The sequence below is a fragment of the Schistocerca americana genome, chromosome 4, assembly GCF_021461395.2.
Source record: "Schistocerca americana isolate TAMUIC-IGC-003095 chromosome 4, iqSchAmer2.1, whole genome shotgun sequence".
Lineage (NCBI taxonomy): Eukaryota > Metazoa > Arthropoda > Insecta > Orthoptera > Acrididae > Schistocerca > Schistocerca americana.
The window spans coordinates 780442829-780459163 of NC_060122.1; the positions used below are offsets into that span (position 1 = coordinate 780442829).

At 39.4% G+C, this 16335-nt stretch overlaps 2 protein-coding genes across 4 annotated transcripts in view; one reads left to right on the forward strand and one right to left on the reverse strand.

Annotated features, from left to right (window-relative positions):
• The window catches only part of LOC124612392 (NEDD8-conjugating enzyme UBE2F-like), a 70506-nt gene extending 58530 nt beyond the window's left edge, over nt 1-11976 (forward strand). Inside the window, exon 5 of one of the 3 annotated variants that reach the window (XM_047140571.1) lies at nt 10517-11970. In XM_047140571.1, coding sequence (XP_046996527.1) covers nt 10517-10633 — 117 coding nt within the window. In that variant the 3' untranslated portion in view covers nt 10634-11970. Of the gene's footprint in view, nt 1-10516 lie in introns of all 3 variants that reach the window. The other 2 variants (XM_047140570.1, XM_047140572.1) reach the window with 2 other exon arrangements.
• A 3167-nt stretch (nt 11977-15143) lies between these two features.
• Nucleotides 15144-16335, reverse strand: part of LOC124613797 — a 32346-nt gene continuing 31154 nt past the window's right edge. Inside the window, exon 3 of the mRNA XM_047142519.1 lies at nt 15144-16182. Coding sequence (XP_046998475.1) covers nt 16096-16182 — 87 coding nt within the window. The 3' untranslated portion in view covers nt 15144-16095. The remainder of the gene's footprint in view (nt 16183-16335) is intronic.

A 16335-nucleotide genomic window follows, 5' to 3' on the forward strand; every position in this document is an offset into this window, starting at 1 on the left:
GATTAAATTGGAGCAATTCTCCTCGGTTTTCATTTCTAAAGGAACACTAGAAAACGGAGTTAAGCATTTCATCTTTTGCTATGCTACACTCAGTTTCAGTTCCTGTCTGATTCACTAAGGACTCGACAATAACTTTGGTGCCACTAACATCATTTACATATGACCAGATTTTCTTGGGGTTTTGTGGAAGGTCGTTTGACAGTATTCTGCAATGGTAGTCACTGAAGGATTCATGTATTGCCCTCTTGACAGCCAAATGTGTTCCTTTTAGCATCTCTCTCTCTCTCTCTCTCTCTCTCTCTCTCTCTCTCTCTCTCGCTCTCTCTCTCACTCTCTAGTTCTATGCTGTGTTTTATGCCTATACTGGATACATATCTATCCAGTGCATGGTCAACGATTCTTTTAAGTTTGTACATGCTCCTGCCATGTGCTGAAAGTTTCAAGTTCCTCATTGAGCTATGGTACTACTGATTTTTTTATCTAGTTTACTGAACATTTATATCTTTCTGATTGTTTTAGTTGTACTTTGGTAATCATTGCTGCCACAACCCATGATGATCACTGATACCAGTTTCAATGTGGACACCCTCAAAGGCGTCAGGTCTATTTTTTGCCATTAGATCCAACATATTTCCATCATGGGGTTCCTATCTATCTGTTCTAACTAGTTTTCAGAGAAGGCATGTAGTAAGGTTTCACAGCATCTCTTATCATGCCCATCACTAACAAGACTGTAACTTTTCCAATTAATTGTTGGATGGTGAAAGTCTCAGTCAGTGATTACAACATGATTGGGAAACTTGCATACAAGTGAACTGAGGTTTTCTCCAAAGTTTTCAGTTACATCAGGAGATGAGCCTGGTGGGCGACTGGAAGATCCAAATGCATTTTGTGCCCACCCCTGATAACGAGTCATGCCCAAACAGTCTCACATGCAGCTTTAATTTCTATATTGGTGGATTTGAGTTTCTTATCTGCGGTGGCAGATCCACCACCTCCATTTCCCATTAGCCTGTCATTTTGATGTACATTTAACTTTTCTCCAAAACTCTCACTGCTATCAATTTCAGGTTTCAGCCAGTTTTCAGTACCTAGTATTATGAGAGCTTTACCGCTTTACAGAAGTGCATCAAAGCCTGTCACTTTGTTGCGAATATTCTGACAGGTAGCACTTCCCCCTTTGGGTGCGGGGGTTAGAACAGGCCCGCGGTATTCCTGCCTGTCATAAGAGATGACTAAAAGGATAAAAGGAGTCTCTCACATTTCGGCCTTTATGTGATGGTCACCTGTGGGGTTTGACATCCATACATCCAAATTTTTCCCAAGAGCGAGCCAATTGAGGAAGGGCACCTTACATGGTGCATTGTGCATTGAGATCTTTAGCCCGCTTTCTCATTGTCGCATTGCAGTCCTGCTCACTCTCCGTCTCTTGGGTGAGGATACATTTCTGGGTGCAGTTTCCGCCATCCTTTGTGTTGTGCCGATTTCTGCGCTGACGACCACCATGGACTTCTTTGCACCTGATATCCAGCATGGTAGCCAGTCCTTTGTGTTGAGGTCACCATGTACCATGTTCGTTGTAGCCCCTTGACAACACAGGGATCGCTCTGCTGATGCCTGCGCCGTTAACTCCCCACATATTCCAAGGAGTAGATGCCTGTCTCCTTAGGGCATCGGGACTCCCAGCAGTGGCCCTTGCTGTGGCTGGGTGGGACCTGTGGGGAGGGCCCTTGTTGGAGTGGGTGGCATCAGGGCGGATGACAAGAAATGAAGAGTGGCACATCTTCTCTTGCTGGTGGCCAGCCGCCAGCAGTCTCTAAGCTTTCCAGGGCTCAATTTCATGCAAACACGTATGACCCCAAATCGTTTCCCTCTCTGGCCACACCATGGGAGGAACGAAAGGTTAAGAATGGCAGCAAAGCTTATTTGCCCCGCTTCCTAGTATGTAAGAGAGCTGATGAGGAATCCTTTGTGTCCATGAAGCTTCAGTTTTTTGTTGAGCATTTAGAGGACAAGTTTGGGGAGGTGGAGGGCTTGTCCAAAATGCGCTCTGAGTCAGTTTTGTTAAAAACAGCATTCTCTGCCCAGTCACGGGCATTACTCGCTTGTGACAAGTTGGGGGATGTTTCAGTTACCATCACGCCCAATGAGAGTTTAAATGTAGTCCAGGGTATTATATTCCACAGGGAGCTTCTTTTGCAGCCTGATGACGAGCTGTGCGCCAATTTAGAGCGGTGAGGTGTTCATTTCGTCCAGCGTGTTCATTGGGGCCCAAGAGATAATCAGGTTGACACTGGTGCCTTCATCTTCATCTTCGAGGGTGATACATTGACTGAGAAGATCAAGGTGATGGTCTACCGATGTGTCAAGCCCTATATCCCTCCGCCGGATGCGGTGCTTTAAGTGCTGGAAGTTCAGCCATATGTCTTCCTGCCGTACTTCCAGCCTCACACGTCCAGATTGTGAATGTCCATCACATCCCAATACTCCATGTGCCCCACCTCCCATCTGTGTCAACTGCAGAGATCATTATTCACCTTGCTCACCACACTGCAGGATTTTACAGAAAGAGCGGAAAATCATGAAATATAAGACCCTCGGCCGACTGACCTACACTGAGGCTAAGAGGAAATATGAACAACTTTATTCTGTGTGAATGACTTCCTCTTATGCCGCCGCTACGACAACAGTGATAGGGCCCATCAGTTCAGCGAATTCCAGTTGGCTGTCCTAGCCACAAGACTACACCTGTCCCCTTGACCATGGGGAGCAACACCCTCCCACCCATTGGGGATGTCCATCCCCACTTCTAAGCCAGAGACTGAATCAGTGAAGCCCTCCCAGCCAGTGAAACCTAAGGAGCAGTGAGAAAAGTCCAAGAAGACCACCTCTAAGACCAAGGAATGTGTGGTGGCGCCCAACCCACCACAACCTACAAGCTCTGCGTCTGAGGATGGGGTGGAGATTCTGGCGTCCAATGAGGACCTAGATCTCGCCGGACCCTCAGACACCATGGAAGTCAATCACATGGGTACTTGGTTGGTGGCAGCAGGTGATCCAGTGGCATAATCTGCCTCTTCAGTTCCTTCACGCTTTTTTCGGCCGTGGACAATGTCATCCTCTGGTGGAACTGCAGCGGTTTTTTTCCACCACCTTGCTGAGCTCCGACAACTTCTCAGCCTTCACCCTTCCTTCTGCATTGCTCTCCAGGAATCTTGGTTTCCAGCGATGCGAACCCCCGCCCTCCATGGCTATCGCAGTTATTATAAGAATCGGGCAGCTTATGAGGGTATCTGCTGGAGTCTGTGTCTATGTCTGTAACTCTCTTTACAATGTGTGTGTCCCTCTTCAAACACCTTTAGGGGCTGTCACTGTTAGGGTGTGGATGCCTCAGGCTGTTACTGTCTGGGGTCTCCATCTTCCATGGGATGGTGATGTCCCACAGCATGTACTGGCTGCGCTGATAACCCAATTGCTGCCACATTTTCTGTTATTGGGGGACTTTAATGCCCATAACCCTTCATGGGGTGGATTGGTGGCAATAGGCCGAGGCACTGTCATTGAGCAAGTGTTGGCACAGGTTGACCTACCTCTTTTAAATAATGGTGCTTCTATACATTTCAGTTTGGCGAATGGCACGTACTCAGCCATCAACCTTCTGGCCTGCAGCCCTGGCCTTCTACCGTTTGTCCAATGGAGTGTGCATGACAATTTGTGCGGTAGTGACTACTTTCTGATCTTTCTGTCACTGCCCCAACATCAATCACCTGAGTGCCTCCCCAGATGGGCTTTGAATAAGGCTGGCAGGGACTCGTTCGCCTCCATTGCCACTCTTGAGCCTCTTTCTCATGGCACCACTGACGTGGTGGTTCACACGATCACCACCAGCATCGTTTCTGCTGCGGAATCTGCAATTCCCTGTTCTTCCAGGTTCCCTCGGTGGAGGACTGTGCCTTGGTGGTCATCGGAGATCGCCGAGGCAATTAGAGATCGCAGGGGACCCTCCAGCGTCATAAGCCGCGCTCATCATTGGAACACTTCGTTACCCTTAAACAGGCCCATGCCCGAGCCCGATAAGCAGGAGTGCTGGGAACTGTATATCTCCACCATTGCCACCCACATCTCCATGGCAGGTTTGGTGCAAGATCTGGCGACTATGGGTATCAGACACCCGTCAGTGTACCTGGGCTTTCCCTGAATGGAGCAGTCTGTACTGAATCAGACACGATTGCGGAATTTTTAGCAGAGCGTTATGCTCGGGGAGTTCAGTTTCTACGAATTACCCACTGGCCTTCTGCTCCCTGAAAGAGTGGTTGGAAAGTAGGACTCCTTCATTCCATACGTGCTACCCTGAATCCTACAGTGCTCCATCCGCTTGCCTTGATACGTCTCCCAGGCCGGATCACATCCACTATTAGATGCTCAAACAACTCTCGGTGGACTGCCAGCGACACCACCTCGACCTTTTCAACCGTATCTGGGTTGAGGGTGAGTTCCCCTCTCAATGGCAAGAAAGCATTATCATCCCAGTGTTGAAGACTGGCAAGAACCCCCTGGAGGTGGACAGCCACCGCCCCATTAGCTTCACCAATGTTATGTGCAAGTTACTTGAACGCATGATGAACTGGAGGTTTGAGTTCGCTACTTGAGTCTTGGGAACTTCTGGCTCGATCCCAGGGTGGGTTCCGTAAGGGCCACTCTGCCACCGATAATCTGGTCTGCATGGATTCTGCCATCCGCACAGCATTTGCCCACCGTCAGTGTCTGGTTGCCATTTGTTTTGACATGCGGAAGGCGTACGATACGATGTGGCGACATCACATTCTCACTATGCTTCATGGGTGGAGTCTTAGGGGCCCACTCCTGCTTTTTATTCAGAATTTTCTGTCGCTTCGTTCCTTCTGCGTGCAAGTTGGTTCCACCTGAGTCCAGGAGAGTGGGGTCCCGCAAGGCTCTGTCTTGAGTGTCTGTCTCTTTTTAATTGCTATCAATGGGCTAGCTGCAGTTGTGGGGACGTCCATATTGGCTTCTTTGTATGCTGATAACTTTTGCCTGTACTATAGCTCCACTGGCATTGCGGTCTCATACATCTTATTCACCAGATGGTAGAGCTGATAGCCTTGGCTCTCCCAAGGCTCTCAGTAGTTATAATGGAATGTTGTCTATTCCCAGGGCCTTGTTTTGACTTAAATCTCTCAGTGTTCTGTCAAACTCTTGATGCAGTATTGTATCTCGCATTTCATCTTCATCTACGTCCTCTTTCATTTCCATAATATTGCCCTCAAGTACACTGCCCTTGTAGAGACCCTCTATATACTCCGCCCACCTTTCTACCTTCCCTTCTTTGCTTAGAACTGGTTTCCCATCTGAGCTCCTGATACACAAGTGGTTCTCTTTCCTCTGAAGGTCTCTCTTATTTTCCTGTGGGCAGTATCTATCTTACTCCTAGTGATATATGCCTCTACATCCGTACATTTGTCCTCTAGCCCTTCCTGCTTAGCCATATTGCACTTCCTGTCGATCTCATTTTCGAGATGTTTGTATTACTTTTTGCCTGCTTCACTTTTATATTTTCTGCTTTCATCAATTAAATTCAACATCTCTTCTGTTATGCAAGGATTTCTACTAGCCCTTCTCTTTTTACCTACTTGATCCTCTGCTGCCTTCACCATTTCATCTCTCAAAGCTACCCATTCTTCTTCTGCTGTATTTCTTTCCCCCTATTGTTGTCAATTGTTCCCTAATGCTCTCCCTGAAACTCTCTACAAGCTCTCATTCTTTCAGTTTATCCAGGTCCCAACTCTTTGAATTCCCACCTTTTGCAGTTTCTTCAGTTGTAATCTACAGTTCATAACCAATAGACTGTGGTCAGTGTCCACATCTGCTCCTGGAAATTTCTTACAATTTAAAACCTGGTTCCTAAATCTCTGTCTTACCATTATATAATCTATCTGAAACCTTCAGTTGTCTCCAGGCCTTTTCCACATATACAGCCTTCTTTCATGATTCTTGAACAAAGTGTTAGCTATGATTTAGTTATGCTCTATGCAAAATTCTACCAGGTGGCTTCCTCTTTCATTCCTTACCCCCATTCCATATTCACCTGCTACTTTTCCTTCTCTTCCTTTTCCTACTATTGAATTCCAATCACCCATGACTATTAAATTTATGTCTCCCCTCACTATCGGAATAATTTCTTTTATCGCATCATACATTTCTTCAATCTTTTCGTAATCTGCGGAGGTAGTTGGCATATAAAATTGTACTACTGTGGTAGGCATGGGCTTCGTGTCTATCTTTGCTACAATAATGCGTTCTCTATGCTGTTCGTAGTAGCTTACCTGTGGGCCTATTTTTTCTATTCATTATTAAACCTACTCCTGCATTATCCCTATTTGATTTTGTGTTTATAGTAGCCATGTATTCACCTGACCAGAAGTCTTGTTACTTCTGCCACTGAACTTCACAAATCCCACTACATCTATTTTAAACCCAATTTTCTAACCTACCTGCCCAATTAAGGAAGCCAACATTCCATGCTCCGATCCGTAGAATGCGAGTTTTCTTTCTCCTGATAACGACGTCATCCTGAGTAGTCTCCGCCTGGAGATCTGAATGGGGGACTATTTTACCTTCAGAATATTTTACCTAAGAGGACGCCGTCTTCTTTCAACCATACAGTAAAGCTGCATGCCCTCGGGAAAATTTACGGCTGTAATTTCCCGTTGCTTTCAGCCGTTCGCAGTACCAGCACTGCAAGGCTGTTTTGGTTGATGTTACATAACCAGATCAGTCAATCATCCACACTGTTGTCCCTCCAATTACTGAAAAGGCTGCTGCCCCTCTTTAGGAGCCATTAAGTTTGTCTTGCCTCTCAACAGATACTCCTCTGTTGTGGTGTGTGCAGTTGCAAAAAAAACTTAAGTTCAAAATGTTGAACAAGATATTGTACCCAATTTCCTATACACTGTTGGAACAGCTCAGTTGTTGATGGGATATTCTTGACTTGACAAAACTGAATGAGCTGTGACTTTTTTCTCTTTTAGTTTAAAGCTAGCCCATTTGTCCAAAACAAATAAATAACTTTAATAAACATTTCATAAACTATTTTCTCTGATGATGCTTCTTTGCTTAGCTTCACAACAATGTTTGTATCATATGCAAATAGCATTAATTTTGGCTCCTGAAACAAGTAAAATGGTAGATCATGAACATAGAGATAGTGATCTTATCTTCTGGGACTTCAGTAGTAACTTTGCATGATGCAGATGATGTGGCATCTCCCTTTGTATTACCAAACAGCCTAGGGTAACTTCTTGCATTCTGTTTCTTAAATAAGAACAAAACCAGGCATATGCTGATTATTAAAAACTTTTTTAATGTAATAGTATGATTGGTACAATCAAATGCCTTCACGAAGTGATACTTTACAATTAAATATTTTATCACTTGCTCAGTAAATTCATAAATAGGTGACCTTTCTGAAATCGGAACCATGATAGGAGTAGCAAATTACTACATAGTCAGATGACAACCCTGCAGTATATTTAGGAGTTGATGTAAGGAGTGACAGTGGGTGGTTATTATTGACAAATATGGAGACAACCTTCTCATAGTGGTGTATTTTAATCTGCCTGGGGAGGGGGTAACAAATTAATGATATGTTATGTAAGTTAAGTACATACATTGTGTACTGATTATAGGGCCACAACTTTTTTTAGCATCTTGTCGGAGAAGATTACCCATCTCATAAAAACCTTTAATTTTTAGAATCATTATCATCTTCCTTGTCATATGGGGATGTGAGATCAATTTTATTTCACTAAATGTACTCTTGCTTCTTTGGTAAATGAACAAATAATAAGAGAAGTTCTCTTGCAGTCTCAAATATTTCCATTGTCAAAATCTGACAGTGATACATTTATTAGTCTGGTATCTGAAGACAGTTTTTAGCAATAGTATTACTGCAGTTTGCTTATTAAATGTTCACATCCACCTGATATGTAGCCTTTATTATATAACCACAGCTCACTTTATTAATGCAAGTCATTGATTGGCAGAATAGTCAGTACACTGCAGTTGTGTTGGACTTAATGTTCAGAAAGAGTTAATGTAATAACCACAGTGCAGTATAAAACAATAAAAATGAAGTAAGTTCTGGTATTCTGAAATAAATCTCATCTTTTGTATTCTGATTTGAGTGCATTGTCATTTTTATACCAGTACATTGTTGTTGAATAATCATCTTGTGAAGTATCACTTATTAAACACTCTGGATTAAATTTTGTATATTATCAACTTCCATATATCCAAAAATTTTATTTATTCTGTTAAATAATATTTTTGTCTGGGTGTGATTCCATTTGCTGCTTTTAAGCAAGAGAAGTTCTCTTGCAGTCTCAAATATTTCCATTGTCAAAATCTGACAGTGATACATTTATTAGTCTGGTATCTGAAGACAGTTTTTAGCAATAGTATTACTGCAGTTTGCTTATTAAATGTTCACATCCACCTGATATGTAGCCTTTATTATATAACCACAGCTCACTTTATTAATGCAAGTCATTGATTGGCAGAATAGTCAGTACACTGCAGTTGTGTTGGACTTAATGTTCAGAAAGAGTTAATGTAATAACCACAGTGCAGTATAAAACAATAAAAATGAAGTAAGTTCTGGTATTCTGAAATAAATCTCATCTTTTGTATTCTGATTTGAGTGCATTGTCATTTTTATACCAGTACATTGTTGTTTAATAAGTGATACTTCACAAGATGATTATTCAACACTCTGGATTAAATTTTGTATATTATCAACTTCCATATATCCAAAAATTTTATTTATTCTGTTAAATAATATTTTTGTCTGGGTGTGATTCCATTTGCTGCTTTTACAGTGAAAATTTCTTCTGCAAAACTTAGTGGACAGTAAGTAATATATTTAAATATCTGAATGGTTTATTAATAAAAAGGGGGGTGGAGGGGTGTATTTCGTGAGTATCCACAAAGCATGTATTTGGCTAAGATCATTCGACTTTCAGACCTTGTTCCTGTCCATTAAATGTTTACTTATTTGCGCGCGGCTGTGTGTGTGTGTGTGTGTGTGTGTGTGTGTGTGTGTGTGTGTGTGTGTGCGCGCGAGTGAGCGCACACACGCACAAGCAAGCGTGCGCGCGCACACACACACACACACACACACACTCACTCACTCACTCACTCTCCTCTCTCTCTCTCTCTCTCTCTGGGAGGGAGCAAGGGGTGGTGGAGGGAGAGAAGGCATTGTGTTAATGTTACGTAGATATTGCCACAAGCAGCATTACTATTTTGTGGAACATGTAATCACTCCATACATATTATATAACGGTTGACATCTTGCTGTTTATTCTGCCGTTTTGACAGAAATGGCAACTTGTGTGTTGACAGAAATGGCAACTTGTGTGTTGACAGAAATGGCAACTTGTGTGTTGACAGAAATGGCAACTTGTGTTTTATACTGTAATAATGTTGTTGTTGTTGTGGTCTTCAGTCCTGAGACTGGTTTGATGCAGCTCTCCATGCTACTCTATCCTGTGCAAGCTTCTTCATCTCCCAGTACCTACTGCAACCTACATCCTTCTGAATCTGCTTAGTGTATTGATCTCTTGGTCTCCCTCTACGATTTTTACCCTCAACGCTGCCCTCCAATGCTAAATTTCTGATCCCTTGATGCCTCAAAACATGTCCTACCAACCGATCCCTTCTTCTAGTCAAGTAGTGCCACAAACTTCTCTTCTCCCCAATCCTATTCAATACCTCCTCATTAGCTACGTGATCTACCCACCTTATCTTCAGCATTCTTCTGTAGCACCACATTTCGAAAGCTTCTATTCTCTTCTTGTCCAAACTATTTATCATCCATGTTTCACTTCCATACATGGCTACACTCCATACAAATACTTTCAGAAATGACTTCCTGACACTTAAATCTATACTCGATGTTAACAAATTTCTCTTCTTCAGAAACGATTTCCTTGCCATTGCCAGTCTACATTTTATATCCTCTCTACTTCGACCGTCATCAGTTATTTTACTCCCTAAATAGCAAAACTCCTTTACTACTTTAAGTGTCTCATTTCCTAATCTAATCCCCTCAGCATCACCCGATTTAATTTGACTACATTCCATTATCTTCGTTTTGCTTTTGTTGATGTTCATCTTATAACCTCCTTTCAAGACACTGTCCATTCCGTTCAACTGCTCTTCAAAGTCCTTTGCTGTCATCGGCGAACCTCAAAGTTTTTATTTCTTCTCCATGAATTTTAATACCTACTCCAAATTTTTCTTTTGTTTCCTTTACTGCTTGCTCAATATACAGATTGAATAACATCGGGGAGAGGCTACAACCCTGTCTCACTCCTTTCCCAACCACTGCTTCCCGTTCATGCCCCTCGACTCTTATAACTGCCATCTGGTTTCTGTACAAATTGTAAATGTAATAATGTTACAAATCAAAAACCCTCTAAATGTTTTTCTTTTACAGGATCTTCTGAATTTTGATGATCCACTCAACATAGAGGCAGCAGAGCTTTACACTAGGGACAAGGATGCATTTCGAAGCAAAGTTCGTGAATATGTAAATAAATTTGCAAAGAGATGACTACATCATGTTATGTTAAGTGCAGCATTTATTTTTGTTGAAAGCAAAGTTTTGCTGTTCTGACATATCTAACTCCTTCTGAAGTATTAAGGAATTAAAAAAAAAGAAAAAAAAAACTTGTGCTGTATTAAGAATGTGTGCTATTTCTGTAATGAAATGTGTTGTGTTAGTATTATTTATAGCAACAAATGAAAAACCTGTGGCATAAAGAGAGGATGTTTGCTTCACTGTATACCATGTTTCTAAGTGTAAAAAAATTAAACACTGGATGGGAATAATTGATAATCAAGAGGTGTCACTGGTGCTATACATCTTCCTGATAGGGGTGCTAAAACTTAAAAAAAAGCATTTCTGGAAAGTGCTTCATTAGTGAGTCTTTTCTCCCCCAGGAACACTGGAGCTTTTGGCTCGTATAACTTTGACCCATTGGCCAATATTTATTTATAGTTTGCTGAAGCCAATCCTGCATGAAGCTGAACTATTCAAATAATTGAAAATGGCAAAAATAATATATACCAAGTTTCACGGTTCATTGAAGAGGGAGATCTCCGATTTGCACCGTTCAAAATTTCAACATTCAGGATCAATACCCCTTCCACCAGCCAGTGTTCTGACTGAGATCAAACCAATCAGATTCTTTCTCTGTTTTCCCGCAGTCCATGATTCACTATCATGCAGTGCTGTGCTTCATACATACATTCTCACAATTTTCTTCCTCTAAATTAAGATTGTGTCTTACATTAGCAGATTTCTTTTGGCCAGGAGTGACCTTTTTGCCTTAGCTAATCAGATTTTTAAGTTCTCATTGTTTCCAAGGCAGCAGAATTACTTGACTTCCGCTACTCCTAATTACTTTCATCTTTATTAAATTTACTACAATTTTTCCTCATGTTCACCACGGGTAGCAATATCCTTTCTCTCTTAATTTTAATCATGCTCCTGAACCTTTTATTATAGTCATTGCTTGATGTATAGATTAAGCAGTAGGGGCAAAAAATATCACTACCTTACAGCCTTTATGTATTTCTCTATAGCTTCACATTGTTCATTCCCCTCTCTCCTAGAAATCCTGTGAACATATTTTACTCCCATTGTCAAGTGCAACACCATACCTGCCTCTCTGATGGCTGTACCTTAACTAAACTTAATCTGATCACAGATCCTAAATTTTCATTACAATATTGTAGTATCTGATGCTGCCTGTAGTAAGGTAATGAGTTAGTCTGTTATTTTTAGCAAAAGTGTTATCACAATATGCAATTGAAATTTAATATACCTTCCATCAAATTTGGGCGAATGTCTGGCATACAGCTTAATATAGTAGTTTTTAGACAAAGATTTCTACAACAATTTATTTCACTGAAATGTGTACATTTGGTGTATAAGGATAACATGAATCTGCCATATTAAAAATGCATAGTTGAAACACTCCAACAATAACTTTGCAAGTTTGCATATCAAACAACACACGTGATAAAACTATTTCAAACATTTTAAATACCCTTCATAAATACCCACATTTTCATTGACATTGCAACAGTCATAAAATCTTCCATATATTCAGATAAACAATATATTAGGCACAACACACTCCTTAATCACAATATAATTCCACAGGTAAGTACAAAAACACAGCGAGTGCTCTGAACAGTGATCACAAACTAACAACTAAAACACAATTCTGTGATAAGACAATGTGACAAATCATTTATATTTACATTCCACATCAGAAAATGATGAGACACACATGAATAAAAACTCCCATGAATATATACTGACTGATGGAATGCTACAATTGCATGAAAAATTTAGACTGTTGTTAAGTTTTTAAACTGATTGACCCATTTAAAATTTGTCAGTTACATCATTATAATTTGGACAGTATCAAAGTTAAAAAAAAAAAAAAAAAAAAAAAAAAAAAAAATCGCATTTCGTCAAAGCTGCTGTAATGTACTCTTTACACTTCACATGACATTATGAATTTTTATACTGCGTATTATTACGTTTGATCTTCCCCAAAAATATAAACTGCTGATTTTATTTAGGAATAAAATATAGATGACAGCCTCCCAAACTATTACAGGTGGGAAGAAACAGCATGCAAATCATTCTGTTCTGTAATTACTAATTTTGTTCTTCACTCTCAGTAGACGTGAATGTCTGACATGTCGTTAATGTAATGCATACAAAGTATAGCATACATTCAAACAAAAGTTTTGGAATCATCTTAAACAAAATTATACACGTTCACTATTGTAATAAATGCTTGGAACTGTACTGCATTTAATAGGGAAAAATAATTCCTAAGAGCCACGTAAGTACTACGTCAGTTTTGAGAAACACACTGACTGTGAAATGACAGGTAATATACACAACAGAAAGGGTGGGGACAACTGAAAAGACAGTTGATATTAACTAAGCATGTAATTATTGCAACAAGTAACAATGTTGGAAACATCTACGACAATGAGCTACACAAAACACCTGGGGAAAGTTTAGACAATTTCCTGAGCACTTTTAAAAAAAAGTAAAGATGAAACAAAATTCAGAGTAAATTATGGGTGACTGACAAATCAACAAATATATTGTCTTTTACTTCCGCTAACAAAATAATGGTATTTAAAATTTCTCAGATTCAATATTTACAGCAGGGCATACTTTTCAAGTTACACAATCCTAATAAATCAATATACTGCATTCTCTTTTTGTTAGCTTAAGTATAATTTTAAAAAGTGATGTGAGCTGTAATGCTTCTTGCATGCAAATGAAAAGAGTTTAATTTTTCTTTAACCTTCTATGACAACAGTTTAAGGAAATTAAAAAGTATGTTGGTAAAGTAATTCTTACACATGCAGACCTATAAGGAACCCATTGCTCGACTGTATAATTTGCAGAGGTTTTGTACTCTAGATACTGCCTTATTTATGATACTCATACCATTCTCGTCAAATCCCTAAAAAAATTGCTTTCCTCACACAAAAAGATAACAACCTAACACTTCTCTAGCAGTTTCAAACCATTGTATGTAATCATGACACATTCAGACGACTATCACTACCCTTTTTGGTCTTTCTGCTTTTAAAAAGTGTGTTACTGTTAATGGCTTTAGGAATGCTTCTTCCTTACTATAGATATTGCACACTGATGTGCAATACAATTCTTCTGGAAATGTTTCTTCTTTTCTACAGAACAACAATTACAACTATGGCTTTCACCCATCCTTACTGAAGATGCTTTTATTCCCCATTGGAAAGCTCTACATGGTCCTCCTTTAAATATATATAGTGTCACTCAACCAAACGTAGTAATAAAAGGACTGTGAGCAATTAAAATGAACTATGATTCTACAAATATTACTAGCATATTGTATTAAAATTTTCCACTGCCCAGAAGAGGCATTTGTCATGCCACATTAAAACTGAAGTACAGCAAGCACTGATTTGGAAATCAGCGTGAATACTACAACACTTCCAAGTGATGGCTTTGTGTTTCTGTCAGTTGTGTACCAAATAAGCTACAGTGTAATTTGAAAATCAAAACATGATGGAATGTCAGTTTTGTGTACAAGTAAATCACCAGCAACAGATTACTATACTAAGACTAAAATCTCATTTTTAATGAAGCATCAGATTCAGTAAAGATGGGTTTCTTTTTCAAATTAAGATAAAATAGAATCCAACAATATATTAAACGAAATTAAGAATCTAACACAGAAAATATAACAATTATATATCTGTAAACTTAACACACATGGTAACTAGTAATATCTGTTTTGCACAGAAGCTGATATACATATAACTTGTTAAATATTTTATTTATTGGTGACAACCCACCATTTGTACTTCACAGACCACCATACCCTTACTGGCCAAAGAGAAAAAAATTATATGTACAACGTGAAAACAGAACCCTGAACCTCCCTACTGTAGTGTCCAAGTATCACTAGGTATACATAGGAACTTTCCTCATTAACAGTGATTAAGGCATTAGTAATGATTTAGAAAATATCAGGTGTTCCAAAGACTTCTTCCAGAAAGCTGAAAGTGACTAGCAAAATCAGTGTGCTATCTACTTAACAGCAATTCTGTGAAACTTGTGGTCAGTGTGTTAAAATTCAGTATCACACCTCAAACTGCATATAATAAAAAGTTAGTTATTAAAGTTGAGATCTTTAATTGATAACTACATCATGAAAAAACAATGACACAGTGTTATTTATTTGCCTGGTGTTGCAAAATAAAACTTCTAGTTTATTTCCCATTCTGGGGCTGTATGAAAAAAGAGAAGGTTGGAGATCATTATGGATATAATATAGAATACTTTAATGGGGCACACACACACACACACACACACACACACACACACACACTAGTAACCAGAGAATGAAGTTCTGGGTTTCTTTCCACTTTGGAATGTGGTTATGTTTCTTTGGCAGTGCTAACATCTGAAACCTGTGATATGTAAGTTGTCTGAACTCTTGACAGCTAAAGCAAGGTGAGTAACAAAACTGTGTAGAGGGTGTTCAGGAAGTTTTACCAATATTATCAGGCACAAGTTGGCATACCTCACTGTATGCTTTCAGTTCTGAATGCATATTCTTGCAAACAATAGGTACACTTGTAAATAAATTAATTCTGTAGCTTTATATGGGAGGTATCTAACTGTAATGAATCATTAAATGAATTTTGGCTATATTAAATGAACTATGAAGGAGAAAAAGATATACCACTCATTCTGACATTTATCCTTTCCCCCACATTGTTCCAAATTGTTACTGCGTTGTCCCCACTCCCACGCAAATGAGAAAGTAGCCAGAGGTTAAGAACATTAACACTCAACATGCTGAAATTTCATACAGCAAATCTGTACAAAATGATACATGGAAGAAGAAAAAAAATCAATTTAGAAGTACATAAAGTGTGAAGTAAATCCATCAAAGCAGTACCCTAATGCCATTCACAAAAACTGTCATGTGAGATTCCTTCAACATAGCAATAATCTTTGGTTTAAAACACTTATTATAGTATTTAAAGCACAATGGTATCTACGACTACTTCCTTATCTGTTTTACTCTTAAAATATGATATGAAACACCTGATATTTTCTTTTCTTGTACTCTAAAATCTATAATTTTCTGATGTTTCATACAACTAATTTATATTATGTACAAAAATAAATTTGAACATTACAGAATATATATACGTTCAGTAACTGTCTTCAATGTTAGAAATAACTCAGACTGGTGGTCCCAATATTGAGCACATAACTTTGGTCCAGTTCTCCACAAGTAAAAATATGGAGATAACACATGACAATATCTGAGATGTATAGAGTAATGGTCTCCAAGCAGACCATAGCATAAAATTGCACTTAAAAAAAGTTATACCTGGCATTATCACATCTAATTACTTACACCGGCTTCAGTTTAAAATCATTCACAAAGTGCATTCTGTCTCTCTTCCTTATTGTGAAGGATCCCTAAATTCTGACTTCTTGTTTTCTTCTACAATTCCACATTCAGATTTGTTTCTCTGGCAGTTAAGCCAACCCTATTGAAGATAAGAGATAAGATTATTGTTGTTACTGTTGTTTGTCAGCACATACATGAAAGCAAATACTTACAACTATTTTCTGATAAGATGGATCTCAATGAAGCCCCTTCATTGTGGTTAATTTAATTTACTTTCCAGCACTGTTACAAT